Raw genomic sequence first — 20,985 nt, forward strand, 5'->3', positions numbered from 1 at the left:
GCTTAAAATTATAAACAGATCATAATTACCTTAAATTATTTTAAAAAGGGTAAATTACAGAGTTGGTCACTTTTGTTTCATTTTTTTAAATGTATAGTCACTAGATTCAAAAAAATTAATTCATAGTCACTTTCATTTTTTAACTAAGATGTGGTAACTGAAACGTTAACTTCCGTTACTTTGATGATGTGGTATGTTATTAAAAGGGCTTGATTTTTATTTTAACTCCTGAACTTTAGATAAAATACTAATAATGAACCTTTTTATATGAATTTTATATTTTAAGAGTGATAGCGTGTGTTTGCCCTATTTCCTTAATAATTCAGTTCAAATCTTCCAGGTCATGGTGAAGATATGGATTGATGGTGATGAAGGTGAATATATAACTGGGTTAACGGCAAGCTTTGGAGCAAAATCGCCAGAGGAAAAAGACAAAGATTCATTATTAGTATTTTATCTAAAGTTCAAGAGTTAAATTAAAAATTAATCCTTTTAATAACGTACCGCATCATCAAACTAACGAAAGTTAACGTTTTAGTAACTACATCTTAATTAAAACAAAACAAAAGTGACTACGAATTAACGTTTTTGAATCGGAAGTTAACGTTTCAGTGACCACATCTTAATTAAAACAAAATAAAAATAACTACGAATTAACGTTTTTGATTTGATAGACCATCCGTTTAAAAGAATGAAACAAAAGTGACCAACTATGTAGTTCACCCTAAAAAATATATTATCTTTCTTGTCAAAAGAAATATACATAACACTCTATGACCCATGTTATTGCTTGGTCGAGTTGGTGTGGTTGAATTTTTTATATATTAAATTTATTATATTTATGATACGAATGAATAAAGATTTTTTATATATATCTTTTTCATAAAATTTAATAAATAAATAGATACTGATGGGGAAGTAAATAACTTTATCTAATTGTCTCAGTTTTGTGTTTATTTTTAAAAATAATAATTTTATTTTATTTGAATTTTTATTATATAAAAATATGTAAAAAATAAAAATATTATTATAATATTATCTTTTAAATATTACCTTCGACAGTTATTGTCTAAAATATTTATATCTTAATATTTAAATTTATGTTTGATTGTACCAATATAGATATGTTTAAGTTTAAGACTTATGTTCTGTCAGTTTAAAAATTAATAAGTTTTGGTAATAAGATTTTTAAATCATAAGCAATTTATATATTTTCTTTAAATATACTCGTTTCAACATACATTTATTAAATGATTGAAGATAAGATCATTATAATTGTTTTTTCAACTCATACTCATACAATTATTTGTCTCTGATAAAAATTAATAATTATGTCTTATATGACACTTCTTTACTAAAAATATAAATTTTTAAAATACTTTTTAAATTATAATCACATAATAATAAATAATATCCCAATAAATACGTCTAAATGTTAGTTTTATCCCAAAGAAAAAGAGGCTGAAGAGGTCAAGAGAGCTGATATCCACCGTGGATGAGGAGTGAGAACAATCGGAGGGTGCCAACTGTTTACTTGGAGGGTAAAGTACACAAATAATCCCCTAATTATAGGATACTACTTTGTTGAGTTCCTCGACTATTAAAAATTATAAAATTGTCACTCAAATATTTATTATATTCTAAATTCATCATTTTTTGTTAAAAAAAATTAACGGTAGTCTGAGCTGGCTGTTAACCTATTGATTGAGATATGATAAAATTTGATCTCATAATCTCAAACAACTATTAATCTCAGTCAGCATGTTAACGTCTAGCTTAGATGACCATTAAGTTTTTAACGAAAAAGATGAATTTGATACATAATGAATAGTTGTGTGACTATTTTGTAACTTTTAATAGTTGAGAGACTCAACAAAGTAACTATCTATAGTTGAGTGACTATTTTGTAATTTTTAATAATTAAGGACGAGCATTTTGTGTACTTTACCCTTATATATTGTGAGAAACGAATCATGAAAATTACGCATTAAAAATTAATTAAGGATAAAAATATTTGACTTATTTTTGAGAGCCAAAACAGAAAGTAGGAGATTTCCGTCATCATTTTTTTCTAATAAAGGGGCGTTTGGATGGGAAATATGAGATTCTCATGAAAATAGAATATATATTCTCCGTTTGGTTAGTCCGGGAATCTCATATTCGGTAATATAAGATTACTAATAGTGTATTTTTGAGGTAAATTACCGGGAATGTCATTACTTTCATTTCCTTAGATATTGTTGGATTACCGGCGTTTTGGACTAAAATGCCTTTAATTTTTTTTTCCAAAAATATCATTATTCTGTCATTGAATAATAAAAATTTTACGAATGTTAAATTACAAATTTATCCTTAAACTATTTTAAATTTACAAAAAAAATCTATAATTAAAATTTTATATAAAGTTCAAGGGTTAAAATAAAATTTTACCATTTCATTAAAGCTTTTTATATTTTTAATTTTGTAAAAAAAATTATATAAATTTTATAAATTTAAATTTTTTAAATAAAATATATAAATATTTTCCAACTTGTTAAAAACAAATATATAATAAGAATAATTTGATCAAATATACATTCTAATAATCTTTTATTATTTTAACCAAACACGGTAATCTTACATTCCTGCTAAGTCAACCAAACACAATGTAATATTCCCAGTAATCTTATTATCTGATAATCTTACATTCTCACTGATAATTTTACATTTCGTGAACCAAACTTAGGGTTAGTGTATTGAAATCTGATCAACGAAATGGCAGGTGAAGAGGCTATATTCAAGTTCCTCAAGCCTAGGCGCCGCCCACACCCTGCGGACATCCAGGCTGCCGCCATGTGGGGCGTCGCTGCCAACCGCTCTTTGGGTGGTCCAGGCTTATCTCTTTCTCTCTTTCTTTTGAACAATCATTTCCGTATTCCTGTTAGATCCATATGAGAACCACTTTGATTGGTTATGTATGGATTTCCTCAAAACAAAAAAGGATCCGTCTTTCTAATCAGCCGCATTTTATAGTCTACGCCTCGGAACAAATCTTTCTTGCTTAATCACACATTCCACGCATTTTTTATGGCTATGCCGTAATTAAAAAAAAGGAAAACTGGACTTTCCAATGGAACATATCATAGGAACTCAAGGATTTGCATGATAACTTCTAAATCAATAATGAGAAAATCACATTTTTTTTATGGTGAGGGTTTGAATTTGGATATAGTTTTGATTAGGGTGAAGCACTCATCGAGTATGAATTCTCCTTTATGTTGTTCTGATTCAGAATGATTTAATATCATCATGTACATCCTGCTCATTATCGTTTTTAAATGACCATGGACTGCTTTCGTTTATCGGTTAAATGGATTCTTATTGTTAGTTTTATTTGTTGACAAGGTTTTGATTGAATACTAGTAATTGATTCTCCATGATTGATTAGTCCTATTGTCAACTGCCTCTTTATTTTTGCACTGCTATATGTTTAGTGGAGTCTTTCACTTCTAAGAACTGTGACAAGGGGCTAGGGTAGAGAGTGTGCCCGACAGTAAATCTTTCGTTGGAGATTATTACAGTTGTTTATGAGTTTTCGAATGTTTGAAAATTTCATTTTCCTTTGCCTGCCAGCCATTTGATTGGTTGAAGAGGACCTATAAGAGAATGATGGGCCGAGTGAAATTCGAATAATAATAATCAGTTCAACTTTAACACCTTTTCAGTTCTGTTCTCTTCAGCTTGAGCTTCTTTATACGCACAATTTCTGAGTTCATGAATTCATAATTTTTTGTTGTTGAGTTATGGTTGGGATGTAAATCGAAAGGGTATGGTCTGCCAGAAATTGTGCACATGACACATAAGATGGTAACTGCTACTGTGGCAAAATTTGCTGTCTCTAAACCTTAATCTCATTAAAAGGATCCACTTTATCGAGAAGTTGATAGAGTACTTGTACATTTTGCATACTGAACTCTGAGTGCAATGATCCGTAACCACGATATCACGTGTCACAGTCGAAAACATGATATTTGAAACTCAATCGTTGAAGCTAATTCGAATAATGGATATTCAAGTCCATTACTTGAAAGAGTTAATATCTACTATCATTCATTCAAATCTCTACGAGTTTGTAATAGTGTAGTGTTCAAATTTTGTAAAAGAACAAATGGTATTCATAAATATCCAAATCTGTACCATTGTAACCCTAAAAATTATTAGCTGAACAAGGAGAAGCAATGAGAGGAGGAAGGAAAAACCTAAAGCGAGCAGCAACAGCCCAAAATTGAGCATTCAACGTGGTCAACCCATTATGCAAGTGCTATTTCTAAGGGGATCCAATCTCATTTGGCAGTAAATTATCTGTTTAAATCTCTGGGTTTTCAACCAGTCTATGATGCATTCATGCAATGTTAAACACTGGTATTACACTGGTGTTCTGTATTACTACAAAAGAATCAGATCAATGCTATTCAATTTCAGCCCGCTGCCAGAAGCTAAGGTTTTACATGAATGTTCCATCATAATCAGAGGAAGACATGTGCACTCTCAAATATGAGTTTACAAGATGCTGATATCAATATATTCTTGATGCAGGTAATCGCATCTCTGCAGGTCTCAACTTCGCATGGTGGAGGTTCTGTTCCCAACCGGTTCATAAGGAACGATATGATTTCCATTTTGAAGTGAAAATGTAAGTACCTTGGAACAACCGCCACATCTTAGCTGATGGAACCTCCTTTTGGAAAGTAGAAAATCACCCGGCAGCTCCAGTGGTCTGAAGCAATGATGACAAGTTACAAATGGTGCTCCACCGGCAGTTGGCTGGCCATGTCGCCTAACTGAGTAATGTTTGTCTCTCGAATACCCCTTCAACTCGTGATCTCTATACCTCTGAGCACCAGATATAATTTCATGGCTCCAATTAGAAAAATGGGACTTTAAATATCTATGGGGACTAGAGGGGCAATAGCTGTAGCAATTATGACAACGATGGCCTGAGTGGGCTCTACAATATCCTTGGCTTTGTCGAAACATCGGTGGAGGCAATTGTTCTGAACACGGCCACCTTTGAGGATGGAAGCATGTACAGGAGTTGTCAATCTCATGCCTTGGATAAATTTTTTCTTCCTGGGGATAGTAATATGTAGGACAATGCTTTTGCCTCCAAGGTACATCAATGGAAGCCCTTCCTGTGGTCTTTCTTCCATTCAGATTGCATGTTTTGCTAATCTGATCCTGCAGTTCACGAACCATTCTTAAAAGTTTCATGTTCTCTTGTTCACTGTACTCAGGGAACTCATCATGCAATCCACGTGAAGGGCCGGCATTTTCGTATCCACGCAAGGATGCCCTTTGAAAGAAAGGATGTCGAGATGGATATTCATCTCTCACTAGTTTCATCCAGCTTCTGGGTGGACGCTGATGCAATACTGGCTCTAGTGCTTCATCTCGATGCCACTTGCTGTATTTTGCTGTGCCGTAAAGTTTCTTATTGGATAATTCTGATGAGAAATTTCTTGCATTACCATTCATCAAGCCTTTGGCAGGCAACTTTTCTTTTCTTTTCCTTTCTTCGGGTTCGGGAACAAGATAGTTAGCAGCCCTATAATTATTCTTGAATGAATGTATTTTCTGGTCAAGGAATTGATCATCCATTCCATCATAAGAAGAGATACTGCCATCATTAGCATGAGAGGTTCGTGTGGTAGTCGATTTAGACGAATATCCAAGATCAGGATCACTGAGCTCTGAGCCAGGGCTAACAAAATCCGAAGTTTTGAAGGACTCTGTAGGGCTTACGTGGTCGAACACACGATGATTACTTCTCTGAGGTTGCTCCATCAGTCCATTCGGAGAAGAGAAGAGGTTATCTGATGAAATGACTTCCCCTGCTGCTGCACTAGCAGTAACAGTTAAATTACTCTCTCTTGCAGCATCTGGGTCGTCAAAGCTCGAGTCTCGGATATTGGAATCGATTTTGTTGTTAGACTTTGATCCCGTGTAAACACTTTCTAACTGCAATGTTTTGTCATTTGCCTCTTCTACCATCAACTCTTCATTCTCATGATGAAGTTCAGCGGGTGAAAAGCATTCAATGGAAACTCCTTGCTGCTGAACATTGCAATCTTCTGAAGATTCCAACTGTAATTGTCCACTTCCATCTTCCCGCCCTTCATTTGATCCATTTTCATCAAGCTTTTCACATTTATTATCAATATCGCCGGATGTTTTTCGATCATTACATTGTCCTTCAATGGATGAATTCTCATCAAGATCCCCAGACTGAGAGGCACTGTCTTGACTCAAGTGAACCTTCTGTGGTGTTGAGCTTCTAGATTCTCCATTTTCAGACACATGAACCAGTTTATCTGAACCAGCTGCTCCTGTTTCTTGCAAGAGGGACATGCTTTCGACCATGGCTTTTCGGTTTTTAGCTTCAAACAGGAAAACACTGAAATAAGTAGCAGAATCAAGAAGGTAGTCTTTCATAGTCCACGAGGATACCCTACCATTGTGAAAGAGTGATATATGTCTTAGCTCAAATTATTTTGCAAGGTATAGGAAAAGTTGAACCCGAAAGATCAATATAGTTTATAGAATAGCTTCCTTATAAAGTAGCACTGGGTTTAAGGTTCGAATTCTAACATGTGCAAGTTTCTTATTACGAAAGATGCTTACCTACGAGAATTGAGTCACACCCTCCACACTGGTATACTGGAACATCTTCGACTTCGGGAAGAAGCAATCGGCATTTTGGACATCGAACCAATCGAACTCTAGGAGTTGTTCCACCTCCCATATTCAACCAAATCTGTAGATGTAGGCCAACCTGCTGTGATCGAACTTCTACTGCTAAATCCAGTCTGCAAAAGGATGGTTGGAAAAAAATGAAAATTCTGGATAACATGAATATCAACCAAATTGGATTCTACTGATGATATATGATGAACAGATTCAAAAAGAGCATTGTCTTGGCTTACTAAGCCAAGCAAATTAAGGACAACTAGGGAACCAATTTACTGATCATACATACAAATATCGAAGGACACATGGAAAGAAATTCATTAATTGGCCTTACAGATTAACCAAAAGAAGAAAGAAAAGACTGCTGAGTTTTAGAATTTGAGGGTTCAAGTAGAGTTATGCCTCTAACATTCAGGTTCTAGTAAAAGAAAAAGTAAAGAACACCCCAATTGTAACGTGAACAGTCAGATGGTGAAGCTGAGTTTTAAAAGCAAAAGCAGCTGCGACGGAATAAAAAAACATAATGTTGGATTAGATGAAAAGAGTAAGCCAAAATAGGAAGAGAAGAATAAGTATTGAAATAATGGGAAAAAAAAAGAAGGAAATGAAGAAAGCGTGTTTTCAAGGAAGAAGAGATGCAAATGGAAACAGAGTGGATCTTTACATGGAGAAAACTCTCATAATTTCGTGGTGTTTAAGGCTGCCCAAGAAAACCACTTCTTCCTATAGTTTCAACTCTGAATAAGGGGGAGAGAGACATTGAAAGATACCTAAAAACCGGTAAAAAATTATCTAAAATATTATTATTTTTACCTAAAACATCAAATTTTTTAATATTTCCGGTAAAAGTGTCCAATAATAATAAATCAGGTAGAAAAATAATAAAACTGGTAGCGTTTTACCAATACCGGTAATACGCCTAATAATAACAAAACTGATAAAAATAATAATTATTTCGGTCAATTTTTATCAATTTTATTATTTAAATAATAATAAAATCAATAACGTCTTTTTTTAACCGTTTATTAAGCATGCCGCACGTAACCCATCTCCATATACCCACAACTGGGGTGGGGCTGATGAGTTGAAGGCAGAGTGGTTTGTTTCTTACGTTTTGGAACAACTAGGGACGTGATATTTCAGGTTAGAATTTTAAATTTAAAAATTTATATCATAAATTTAAAAGCATAGAGTTATAAATTTGAGTTACGAAATTAGATCATCGATCATGAGTCAGATAAAAGTTTTTTAAAAATATATAATTATACTCTACTACTTTTTTTCGATTCATTTTTATTTTCGGAATTAGATATGATTACAGAGATTTTGATTATGTTTAGATTCAGGTATTAATTAAAATTTATTATAGAGAACCAACTCTTCTAATACTATTTTTTTTGTTCATAAAAGTTAAATTCAAGGTACAAAACTCCTGCCCACAATGTCGTTTCATTGTATACTTCTCCTTTTAAGCGTCTGAACTAATGTAGCCGCTTTTGAATTTTGCTGCCGGCGTTGTGCTTTATCGTTCACTAAATAAACTAATTGCCGTTTTACCAACTCAACTTAAACTCCTATCCCTCCTTGTTCTTTTATTTTTGAACACTGGTATTAGGATAATATAAATTAATTAGATTAATAATAATATAATAGTTTAATGGTATTTAAGGTCTTTAAAATTTTTTTCTAAAAAATTAATATGACTCGAGAACTTTTTTACAATGTAACTTCTAAATTGAGAAACAAAATTAATTTGGTTATTTGACCAATGGAATTGAATGTTGATTGTTACAATTTTAATCTGGCAGTTTATAACATTGACATAATGGTCAATGGTGGATGATAACGTGGTAGAGAGACTAAATTGATTTCTTTTGTCTAGTTCAAGGGGTCAAATTGATTTTTTTTAAGTTTGAGGACCAAATTGATTTTTTAAGTCTGTGAGTTTATTTTTTAAAATTAAAAATTATTTTAAATTTAAAATATAAAAATATATAAACATTTTAATTTATAAATTATGAAAAAAAAATTAATATATATATATATATCACATATACATGTAACATATATATACACAGAGATAAATTAATATATTTATATAGTTAAATTAACAAAGTCATTGTGCTTTTAATTTCATATATATATATCAACCATCACTAAATATATCATACATTTTTCATGACACATTTACATGTATAAATATAAGTATATTATCAAACAAATATTCACGTCAATATATATATTTAATTATATCTCAGATAATTTTTAAATATCTTTTTATATATTAACTTATTATTATATGTATAAAATTTTACAAATAGCTCTTAGTAGTAGGGGTGTTCAAATAACCGAACTAATTCGGTAAACAGACCGAACCGAATTAGTTCGGTCGGTTAACGGTTAAGAAAATTTTTAGAATTCGGTTAACGGTTAATTCGGTTCGAAATCGATTAATTAACCGAATTAACTGAAATTAAATTTTAAATATTAAATATATTATATATAACATATGGGCTCAACCCAAATCATTTAAAACTCAATTAATAATTTAAGATCCAATAACTTTTAAACCTAAATCTATATTAATTAATTAAAAAAATTATATAAAATTTTAATTTTATAATTATATATTATTTAAATTAATTGTAAACTGTTTTTTTAATTAAAAATATTATATATATTATATATAACATATGAGCTCAACCCAAACTATTTAAAACTCAATTAATAATTTAAGATCCAATAACTTTTAAACCTAAATCAATATTAATTAATTAAAAAATTTATCTGAAATTTTATTTTATAATTATATATTATTTAAATTAATTATAAACTTTTTTTTTGAATTAAAAACATTTAATTTTTATATAAATTAGAAAATTTGTAAAATTTTCGATTAATTCGAAAATTAACCGAAATTGATTCGGTTCGGTTAATATTTTCGAAAAAAGTTCGGTTTGATTAACGGTTAAATAAAAAAAATCGATTAATTCGATTCGATTTGATTCGATTTTAACAGAATGAACATCCCTACTTAGTAGCCATTTTAGATTTTATCCAATGTCTAAAGGGTTCATTAAAGTACATAATAGAAAGTCAAATAATATAGATAGAAGATTGGAAGTGGGAAACAGGGAAATGGAGAAGTTTTGACTTTTTGAGTGAGTGATTACCATCTATAATTCAAATTAATTTGACTTTATCTAACTTATTATTAAATAATTTTTTTTTTAATTTTAGTTATAAAATATTAAAATATTATTAATAGATATCGGGTGATAATAAAATATATTAAATTTTTAAAGAGAAATTAAAATAAAATTATTATTGAAAAAATAACTGTAAACTTTAATCTTTTATCATAAAGGTGTAACAATATCAGTATTTCAGTATAATTTATTTTAATAATTTTTATTAGTGAATTAAGATAATTTATAGAGATCCCATATTCACATACTCATTGCATAGCCGTTATGTATTATTTTTGAATTTAGTGATCTTTATATGCGAGCTTGAGTAATTACTAAGTAGTATCTGTTTAAAAGTTTCTTAAGTAATTGATAATTTATATCTTATAGACGCAACTGTTCGATTTTAGGACTTTAAGAAAAATAATATTTTCTTTTATTATTGAGGTTTTCTAATGAGTTCATGATTTAATATTCTTTTTTTAGATGCATACATCTAAATTTTAAAAATTTATTATCAATATACTTGGATTAATATTGTACAGTTTTTTTTATTAAAAATATCAAATTTCAAATATTCATATTTTAAATTTTAATTATATTTAAATATCATATATTTATAAGACGTATTAATTAGTCAAATAATTAAGAATACTCGTATTATTCTACCATAAATATGTTTACATTTTGATATTTATTTAATATTATAATATTCCTCCGCTTAATAAAAACAATTGTATATTTATATGCATTAATTTATATAATTGTGAAATATTTGGGTTTATATGTGAATTATTAGTGTTTTGGGTGTGAACAGCGTCTGTGGTTCAACAGCGGGATCAACTGAACCACTGGTCTGTTTTAACTTTGCCTCCAATGACCGGCAAATGAGTTTAGTCACGGCTGGTCACCAAACTAATCTCCACCACAAACAGAATATAAACATAAATGGTAAAGAATCATCTAAACGTTAAATGAAAACCGCTAAACACAGTTCTTTACCTCATCCTTATCAATCTCCTTTTCATATGAGGAGCAATCTTTTTTATTTTTTTTATTTTTAAATTATTCGAATTAATTTGAATTTTTAAAAAACAAACATTGAAATTACATAATTTTTTCTATCTTTAATTTTAACTATTAATTTTATTATTTTGTGATTTGGTCTTTGATTTTTCTATTTCTTCAATTGAGATGACCATCCAGCTCAGTTGATAGAGCACAAGGTTCTTGACCTTGAGGTCGTGGGATCGAGTCTCACGGAGGGCATTTCATAATTTGGAGGTCTTCTACGGAAGCTGCTCTCATCTTGGTGTTGGGGCAGCCTACTATCTTACCTCCCCCTTACCTCATTACATATGGAAACAAGGGACATCCATTTTTCTATTTCTTCAATTATTCCTTTCTTTTATTATCAAATTTGAATCGCATGTTTCTCACCATTTTAGAAGACATGTGTAACTTCAATTTTTCTTTTTGATAATAATTTTGTTTTTTAGTTTAATCTTTAAACTTTACATGTTATTCAATTTGATCATTTCACTGCAATCCTTTTTTTTCTACCAATTCCTTGACTCCTTCATATTATTATCAATACTCTATCCTCAATTATTTTTTAAAAATTAGCATTATAAACATATTATGTAATTTTAGATGATATTTAATTTATTAAATAACATTACAAATCTTATGCATATCATATAAGGTTAGAGAGAGTCATTTAAATTGAAATCAATCAATATCATAATATTATAAATAATTATAATTAAACTTGAACAAAAACCTGAATAAATACATTTGACACAAATAAAATCAAATTTTATAAACCCAACTCAAAAAGATTTCAAATAAAATTTAAGTGCCATTAATTTGATTAACTCAAAATTTTTATACTTAATCAAGACTAGCAACTATACTGATACTGTAATACATAAATCAATCAAACTCATGAAGCCATAACTGCATGTCGTTTGTGCTTGAGAAAAGCCTGAAATTCTTTAAAACCACTCCTGTAGTGCTCCAGAGCGAAATAAAGCTGTCTTATTGCCTCTCTTTTCTCCTCAGCCACATCTAAGATCGTGATTCTCTGCCTATCCACTTCCTTCTCAAGGTCCTTTATCTTCAATTTTACTTCATCTTCTAGATTCTTAGCATGTTTTGTTCCTGATATTAGCTGCATATGCTCCCTGCTTAATTGCTGTAGATGCTCCTCCATTTGCTGAATATGCAACTCTCGGGAACGAACCTCGGCTACTAGAGTGTTTACCTCTACAGTAACTCCATCTTTCTCGGCCATAAACATATCATTTTTCAATTTCAATTTGTCAAAGTCCTTGTTCAGAGCTTCTAAGTGTGCACCTTTCTCATCAAGTTCTGTCCTCAGCTGACTGATCTGACCTTGCAACATAGTCTCTTGAACATCATACAAATCTTTCATTTCCATCTTCTCTGTTTCACATTGCTTTATTTTTTCCTTCAATGTTCTCTCGTTTAGTTCCCATTCCTTGAGTCTAGCCTCTAAGAGGCTCTCTTTTTCTAACAGACCGAAAATTTCAGACTGAAACCTTGCTTTTTGCATAGAGAAGTCATCCTGGGCATCGCATAATGCACCTTTTAATTCCTCAACTTCATGACCACGGTCAGATAGATCATTTTTGTACCTCAAAATATGCTCCTGTAAATTCAGATAGATCAAGGCATTAGAGGAAGAGATTGCAACGTTGAAGCATGAGGTTTAAGAAGAGATAGCAACATTGAAAGCTCAACTGGACATAGAGAGGAGGCAGCTTGTGAATTTACAGGAGCATATTTTGAGGTACAAAAATGATCTATCTAGTAATTAGATAGAAAATGTTCCTCTACTTTCTATTCACCTTCCTTCGGACCAAACAGACTAGTAAGCAGGGTGGATACCCGTACACACAGTTGAACAACAAAACCATAAATTTATTTAACCGAAAATCAAGAGAATGATCCAAATTAATTTATTCCACACCAATAACAAAACACCGACTCAATAATCGGATCCCAATCGAAAACACTGTTCATTGTTGCACCCAACCTCAAAAGGTTGGGTCTAAAATGTAAAAGCTCAGAGATATTCTGATAAATGGAGGCTTTCTCTCAATGTTTCTCCTCCTCTTTCACCGTCGATTATGAGATTCGAGGCGTAGTTCTAAAATTAAAGGGAAAACTGTAGAGGCAAGGCGTGCGGTGCTTGCTCAGGCCTTGGACTTGGTTAGTTAACCAAACAAATCACGGGTTTGGCCCAAATATCTGCTTAAGGCCGATTAGATATTATTTTTGAAAAAATGATTTTAAAAGTGTCGTAAAAAATAATTTTAAAAATATTTTTAAAAGGTATAATTTAACTGTTTAAATATAGAAATTTAGAAATAATAAAATATTATTATCTCACTTCAAAAGTCACAATTAGGGATGGACATAAAACTCGAATTTGACGAGCTTCGATCTGATTTGATTGGGTCATATTCTTTTAAAAATTAGATTTGGGTCAAGACAAGTCGAGTTTTTTTAGAGGTTGTGTTCGGGTTTAGGGTGTAAAATATCCGACCGACTTGAGAAAAACATATAATTTTACCTTTATATTTAGATATAATTGCAATAATGTCCCTCTATATATTATTATTTTTTTAATTAAATCTCTTTTTTATTGAATAAAAATAATATTTTTTAATAAAATTTTATTTCAAGTTAGGTCGGGTCGGATTCAGATTTTATCTCAAAAAATCGAGTTAAGTTCTAGTCGAATGGAGGGTTTATATTTTTCAAATCGAGTCAAGTTATCCAGACATCTATTTGAGCTTACCTAACCCATGCCCATACATAGTCACGACATCTAATTCATGATATTTATCGTTTGTCTATCATGTTCGTTGTTCGTAACATCTATCCTTATTCACTGTCCATTCTGAAGACACCAAATTTTGACCAATTAATATTGTTATATATTATTATATACAATAATGTTTACATCAGATTGGTAGCCCAGCAGTGACTAGTAACACGTGGCCCAACAATGGCCCGAAGTGAAGCACTTGAACCGGTCTGCTTGTATTTCCGTCTGAACCGGGTCCAAATTGAACCGTTGAACTAGGGTTTGGAAACCCTAGTTCCTCCTCACTTTGTCTCCTGACTGAGCGCCGCAGCCCCAACCTTCCAAATGTCCCACGACCAAATTCCTCGATCAACAGCCCCCACGAGTCTTCGCCATACACGCCTCTATCCCATGCTTCTCGGCAACAGACCACCATCGTGGATGTTTAGGACACCAAAATAGAAAATAACAAGTGTTTTAGTCCAAACAAACCTCTGAAAATTCGGAACTAGAGATAGCATTATTATGTGTATAAATACCCATGTAATCAACGATATCAGAGGAGAGGACACGACTTGTACACAAACACCACAAATCTACAGCAAATATAGAGAAACAAGCCGAATCTTTGTACAACGTTTGAAAAGAAATAAAGGTAGCGTTTTTACCTTATTTTGTTCGTTCTTGGTTACTTGCATGCGTAGTTACTTGCATTTTGTGCTTGAAAACCCCAAAGAAAAACGTTTTGGCCGATGACAGAGGGGTGGATCTTTTGAACTTTCGATCTTCGATCTACACCCGGAGGTTGGTTTTCCTAAAAAACTATTCGGAAATTCAAAGTGGGGAAGGGAAAAGCTCTTAAAAAAATGAATTTTTTTTGGATTTGCCGCCGATGAACGGCGGCCGTCGCCGTTCAACGGCGGCGGCGAGGCGGAGCAAGGGTGGCCGGATTCTGGGCTGCTCATCATGTTCATCAATTTGATGAACAAATCAGAGAAAATAAGAAAATGGGGGGGGGGGTTCGGCTGATGAGGAGAGAACAAATGAAGTTTTCTTAAAAATTTTAAGTTATATACTCGGCCCACGAAGACCCGCGTGACCCGACCCGCAACAGCCTATACCCGCGTGTTTTTTGAAAGGGGGTAAACTACGCCTTTTGACCCTACCGTTTCCATAACTTCTATTTTAGTCCCCAAATCCGATTCTTAAATCCGATTTCCTTTTGATTTCGACCCTGAATTAAGATTTTCTTTTAATTTAGTCCTTTTCGGGATTTTAATTCTAATTTTTATTTATATATTTTATAGTATTATTAGTTTTTTTTTTATTTTTATATGTGTTATTAGTATTTTATTATTTATTTTATTTATTTATTATATATATCTATATGCATGTATATATTGTATTTTTTTACAAGTTAATATTTATATAAATATATATATATATATATATGTTTTTATCTTCTTTCCCTCGATTTATTTTACTTTTATTTTTATGTTTATTTCTTGTTATTTAATTTTTTTTGTCGTATTTTATTTATTTACATTTGTTTCTTTATTTATGTTATTCTCTTTCGTCTTTATTTTTCATTTCAGTTTATTATCTCAATGTTGGTCATGTCGTTTGTTTTTTGTCCTTATTTTATATGTTGTTAGTTTTTTTCTTTATTTTATTTTCTTATTTTCAATTTATTTTCAATTTATTTTCATCACCTTTATTTTTCTAACGTTTTTCCTTGATTCCGTAAGAGTACGTTTTCAAAAAACAGTTAAAGGTAAGTTTTGGATCGTTATTTTAACTTTTAATTTAAATTTACAATTTTCTTAGTTAAGACAACTGGAAATTATGTAGTATCGAAAGGGCAGTTCAAGGGTGCTAACCCTTCCTTGACTGTAACCGACTCCCGAATCCGACACATCTTTGGTAAGACGCAGATCAGGTAAATTATAAGGTATCCGGTCAACCCATTTATTTTTAAATAAATGATCGGTGGCGACTCCAATCCGTTTAATCCAAGTCGAAGCCCAATTCCGGGGCCCAACCGAAAGACGGTTACGACAGCTTGGCGACTCCACTGGGGACGGTAAGTGAGTCAGGCTAAGGTAATTTCCAGTTGTCTTTTTAACGAAAATGGTAAGTTTAAATTTTAAGGTAATATTTCGATCCTTTTTACTTACTTTTGATTATATTTTCGAGTAAATAGTTGGACTAATCGTTTTCTCATGATTTCAGACTTCAAAGTTTTTTCATCTAAGGCTCTATACCCGAGCTCCAATTCCTATTTTAAGTGGGGGTGAAAGCGACGCCTTCGTGTGAATTTATTCACCGTGCGGGCCTAGCAAGTAGCCTTCTGGATTCATATACCTTATGTCTTCGTGTGAATTTATTCACCGTGCGGGCATGAGGGAATGTGTCCCCTCGAGTTTAACTTAGTCCACACAAGCCTGTGATGGGTTTAGAACTAAGGGTCTGGCAAGCCCAAGGGGGCACCGACAAGGAGAACTCGGGTACCGTTTTTTTAAAACCTAAACCGGGAGACCATGAAGAATTAGAGCCTACCCCGAAACCACGTTCCAAAACTTAGGATATTTTTACCCTAACCATGTTTTTTGTTGCACTTTTTCCTTCCGTCATTTTTTTATTTGTATTTTATTTACTAACGTTTTTGCCTTTGTGTTTGTTTTCTAGCATTTGCATCATTACAAGAGGCTATTGATCCCTAAAAAGCATTTGTTATACACAAAATAATTCGAATTAATGGACAAAGGTGTTGTAATACAAGAGATTGAAAACGCTGAGGCACGACTATGGTCCGAGAAGGCTCAGAAAGAGAAGGGAGACAACCTTCAGGGAAACTATGTGTCAGAACTGGTTAGTTATGCCGCTGTCAGCCTGAAACAGAATAATGTCCAAGAGCTGCGAAACATTTGGGACAGTTGGAAGAATGACAGAAAGCAGAAATTCAGCCAACGATATGGTGATATCGCCCTCTTGCTCCATGTCAAGACTGATGAGCCCTTACTCCGAGCATTAATTCAATTCTGGAACCCTGGATATAGTTGTTTCACCTTTAACCAGGAAGACATGGTGCCTACTATCGAAGAGTATACTACTCTACTGCACTGCGAAAGCATCAAACTAGAAAGGGCATATATTAAACATATCAAGAGTCAGCCCTTCAAGAACGGACTGGCCAAGATTGCAGGGGTTGATGAAAAGTGGGTGATTGATCGACTCCGGCACAAAGGTAGCGGGGAAGGAATCGAGTGGATCCATATAAAGCAACTAATGAAAAACCACCCTGATGAGTGGAAGACTATAGACCTTTTTGCACTGGGTCTGTACGGTTTGATCATATTTCCGAAGGCTTTGGGGTGCATTGACGCTGCCGTGGTGGAACTATTTGAGCAACTTTCTAAACGAGTTAACCCAGCACCAGCCATCTTGGCCGAGACCTTTCAATCGCTCAACCATTGCCGAAGAACTGGCGGAGGAAGATTCACCGGGTGCATTCAGCTCCTTCAAGTCTGGATTCACAGCCACTTCTGGAAGACTGACGGGGTTGTCTACCGCCGTTTCAGCACCACCTATTCACCTCTAGGTGAATTTATTACCTTAAAATGGCATGAAGGCGCCTCGAAAGAAAAATGGATGAAGGTCTTTACGCATCTTCAAGACCGAGATATTGTCTGGAGAACCCATTGGTTATTCCTCAGTGATGTTCTTTTTCGATGTGGTGACTCCGACACTGTGACCTTACTTGGACTTTGGGGAGCAGTCGGGTATGCTCCGCTATTAGCACTTAGACAGTATGGAGCATGTCAGTTTGTCCCAGCAACATGCGGGTTAGCTAGGTCAGAGTTTGAGTATCACAGCGACAGCTATAAGAAGATGATCAAAGAAGCAGCCGATTCGTGGAGGAAAGTATTTCGGATGGATGTTGTAGCTGCCAGAAGCATGCTCACTCCGGATTATGTGGAGTGGCGAAGATTAAGAAAGAATGACAACATCCCTATGCCAGACTGTGATGACACCCGGACCATGGAAGAACATCTCATGCATGTCCCTTCTGAACTCGAGATAGCCAAGACCGAGTTTGAAGCCGTGAATAATGAGCTGAAGCAAAGGATAAAGGAACTTGAAGCTGAACGTTATCAGTGGAAGCTTGATGCTGACTCTCAGAAAGATCGGGCAGAAAAATTGGAAAAAGAACAAAAAAGAGTCCGTTTTGAGCTCGAAGACTTGAGAAAGGGGTATCAAGATAAGGTCAAGGATAACTCCAAGTTGAAAGTAACCTCTGAATACTGGAAAGACAAAGCTCATAACCTGAAAAGAAAGTTTGAGGGGCCTGATGAGAAAGCTTGGAGGGAACAGATGAAGACTGCCCAAAGACGCTTGGCAGATAGTCAATATCAGAACCAGTGCTTGAGAGTTCGGATAGCTGACTTAGAAAAACGACATGAGAAAGATGGCAAGACAATAGCTGAGTTAGAAGATATTGTAGATGGGTTCAAGAGGCAAGCAAACGAGCTTCAGATGGTGCCCTTCGACGGAGGATTACAATGGCGTTTCCGTTGGGAACAAGCACAGCGAAGGGTGAGGGCCCGAGACGCAACCATCCGAGATTTCCTGGATCAAGTGCAAAAAGCAGCCCGTCATCTTCACGGCCTAGCAAGGGAAGCTGGTGTGGTTCGACAAGGCATTCTACCAGTGACAGAGGAAGGCAGAAGACTTGTCAACCTACTGGAAGCTGTTTGGGGTCTAGAGGACTTAGTCCGAATGTACCTTTAATCTGTTTTTATGTCTCTTAAAAGATAAGACATTTTTGTCTGAACAATGGTTATTTATAATAATGAACACTTTTCTGGATCAATGCCTCCAATTGCATACATCATGCATTGCATTTCTTGCATTTTATATTTCATGTCTGTTTATTTTATGTTTTTCCATGTTTTTACATTTGTATTAACTAACAGAACATGTCTCAGACACCGAGCTTACCACCACAAGCATCAGATACACATCACCCGCACAATACTCGAGCAAAAAAGAGACAAATAGAAGCCAGAATGGAGAAAATCGAAGAGCACATGGCAAGACTTCAAAAGGAACTAGAAGATAAGATGGCTCAGAACAGTGAAAGTACTCTTGAGTCCATCAAGAAAAATCAGGAGTCCTTGGTCGACCAAATCGTAGCCAAGTTGTCAGGTCTACAACAAGCTAGTGCATCAGGGGGCATCTCTTCCGAGGGGGTGGCCATACCACCAACCCCGCAAGTGGTTCTCTCACCCGGAATATTACCCGGGGACGCATCTGCTACTAAAGGGAAAGCAGCACTACCCGGGGACTCATTCGCTACCAAAGCGAAAGTTGCACCTGCTGTGAAGATACAAACTTCTACAATCATCCCTGATGATCATCCGGATGATTATCATGTCCCAGACTTTGACGAGGAAGATAAAGCTAAAAAGATGGAAGAAAAGATAAAAATATTAGAAGAGCAAATAAAGATGGTCCAGGGAGACCATGATTATTATGGAGTGGACGCAATGGAGCTGAGCCTAGTTCCAGACTTGGTGCTTGCACCAAAGTTTAAAGTTCCTGAGTTTGAGAAGTTCGACGGGAACAGTTGCCCTTCAGCCCATATTACTATGTTCTGTCGAAAGATGACAGGATATGGCGGGAATGACCAACTCCTGATCCATTGTTTTCAAGAGAGCCTGTCTGGTTCAGCTATTCGGTGGTACATCCAGCTTAGCCGAACTCATATCAAGACGTGGAAAGACTTAGCCAAGTCTTTCTTGGAGCAGTATAAGCATATCAACGATATGAGACCAGACCGGGTCATGTTACAAAGCCTAGAGAAGAAACACAATGAGAGTTTCCGACAGTACGCACAGAGATGGAGGGATTTATCTGTGCAAGTTCATCCACCCTTGGATGAAAAGGAAACAAGAAAGCTGTTTGTACAGACCTTGAAGGCACCTTACTTCGGGCACTTGGTAGCAATCACGTCAGGAAGTTTCTCAGATTTAGTCATGGCCGGTGAAATGATCGAGTTGACCATTAAACAAGGAAAGATTGAGGGAGGAGACTCTAGTAAAAAACCTCCCCTGAAGAACAAAGAGCGAGAGATCAACAATGTAAACACCCACAGTGTCAGCAAGGGGGTTACGATCTCAAGCTCAAATTCCACAGCAGCTGTACCATCCGGTACTTCTAGACAGAACCAGAGAGAACCAAGAAGAGAAAGGGAAAGGGAACAGTTTGACCCCATTCCCATGACGTATAAAGAATTATACCAACAGCTCTTCGACACTCATGCAGTGTCGCCTTATCCTATGAATCCAATAAATCCCTCTTACCCGAAATGGTATGACGAGAGCGCCCACTGCGAATACCATGGCGGTGTGCAGGGGCATTCGATTGAAAGTTGTCTCGCATTCAAGAGACTTGTGCAACGAATGCGTAACAAGAATTGGATCACTTTTAACTCCGGAGCACCAAACGTCACCCAGAATCCCTTGCCCAATCATCAGGAAACAGGAATCAATGCCGTTACTACCGAAGGGGGCAGGAAGGTTAAATCGAGTGTTTCAGAGATCAAATCTCCTTTGGCTTGGGTATGGAGCCAAATGGTGAAGGCAGGGCTTCTTGCACCATATCCAGATACGACAGAAAATGAAGATGGCAACCATTGTTATTACCACAACGAAGAAGGACATAAAGTACAAGATTGCCCAGAGTTCAGATCGTTAGTCCAACTCATGATAAACCAGAAAGAGCTGGAGTTTTACGAAGAAATTCTAGATTCTTTGGAAGCAGATGTTTGTGCCACCGGAGAATCATCAGATAGAAAATTTGGTAGGGGTAGTCCTTTGATAATTACCCCTAAGGCAAGCATGACAGTAACAACACCAGCCAAGGTGGTAATCTCCGCACCTCGGCCTTTTCAATATAAGGACAATCGGCAAGTGCCATGGAAATACGAGTGTCAGGTGAGTACTTCCGGAGGAGGTAATAGTAAAGTGGGGCAGAGACCACTGGAGCCGTTCAAAGGAGATGTGCTAGTCGTCAATGAACCTATAAAGGAGGAAGAAGCTAAAGAGTTCCTCAAGATCTTGAAGCACAGCGAGTACAACATTGTAGAACAGCTCCACAACTTACCTACACGTACTTCAATGCTAGCACTATTTTTAAGTTCGGAAGCACACTGAGAAGCGTTGTTGAATG

At 34.6% G+C, this 20,985-nt stretch overlaps 2 protein-coding genes across 2 annotated transcripts; both read right to left on the minus strand.

Annotated features, from left to right (window-relative positions):
• Positions 1–4,342: 4,342 nt before the first annotated feature.
• On the minus strand, positions 4,343–6,846 carry LOC120124463 (protein ENHANCED DISEASE RESISTANCE 4-like). Its single transcript, XM_039143129.1, has 2 exons — positions 6,661–6,846; positions 4,343–6,416 (listed from the first exon to the last, which is right to left on the minus strand). The coding sequence occupies exons 1-2, from the start codon at positions 6,779–6,781 to the stop codon at positions 4,597–4,599; spliced, it is 1,941 nt and encodes a 646-aa protein (XP_038999060.1). The 5' UTR covers positions 6,782–6,846; the 3' UTR covers positions 4,343–4,596.
• Positions 6,847–11,830: 4,984 nt separating this feature from the next.
• On the minus strand, positions 11,831–12,642 carry LOC120124444 (protein NETWORKED 4A-like; the record flags this gene model as incomplete). The annotated part of the gene is made up of 1 exon (XM_039143121.1): positions 11,831–12,642. A coding segment is annotated over one exon (783 nt), but the record flags the coding sequence as incomplete, so codon positions are not given.
• Positions 12,643–20,985: the final 8,343 nt, after the last annotated feature.

The sequence above is a fragment of the Hibiscus syriacus genome, unplaced genomic scaffold, assembly GCF_006381635.1.
Source record: "Hibiscus syriacus cultivar Baekdansim isolate YM2019G1 unplaced genomic scaffold, ASM638163v2 tig00001293_pilon, whole genome shotgun sequence".
NCBI classification, from domain to species: Eukaryota; Viridiplantae; Streptophyta; class Magnoliopsida; order Malvales; family Malvaceae; genus Hibiscus; species Hibiscus syriacus.

What these genes read in the sequence shown, in the direction of transcription:
- LOC120124463 (XM_039143129.1), bottom strand. Translation starts at nt 6,781, where the DNA reads ATGGGAGGTGGAACAACTCCTAGAGTTCGATTGGTTCGATGTCCAAAA. An exon ending in GTGTGACTCAATTCTCGTAG is followed by an intron (nt 6,417 to 6,660) that starts GTAAGCATCTTT and finishes TCCTGTTTGAAG; the next exon opens with CTAAAAACCGAAAAGCCATG.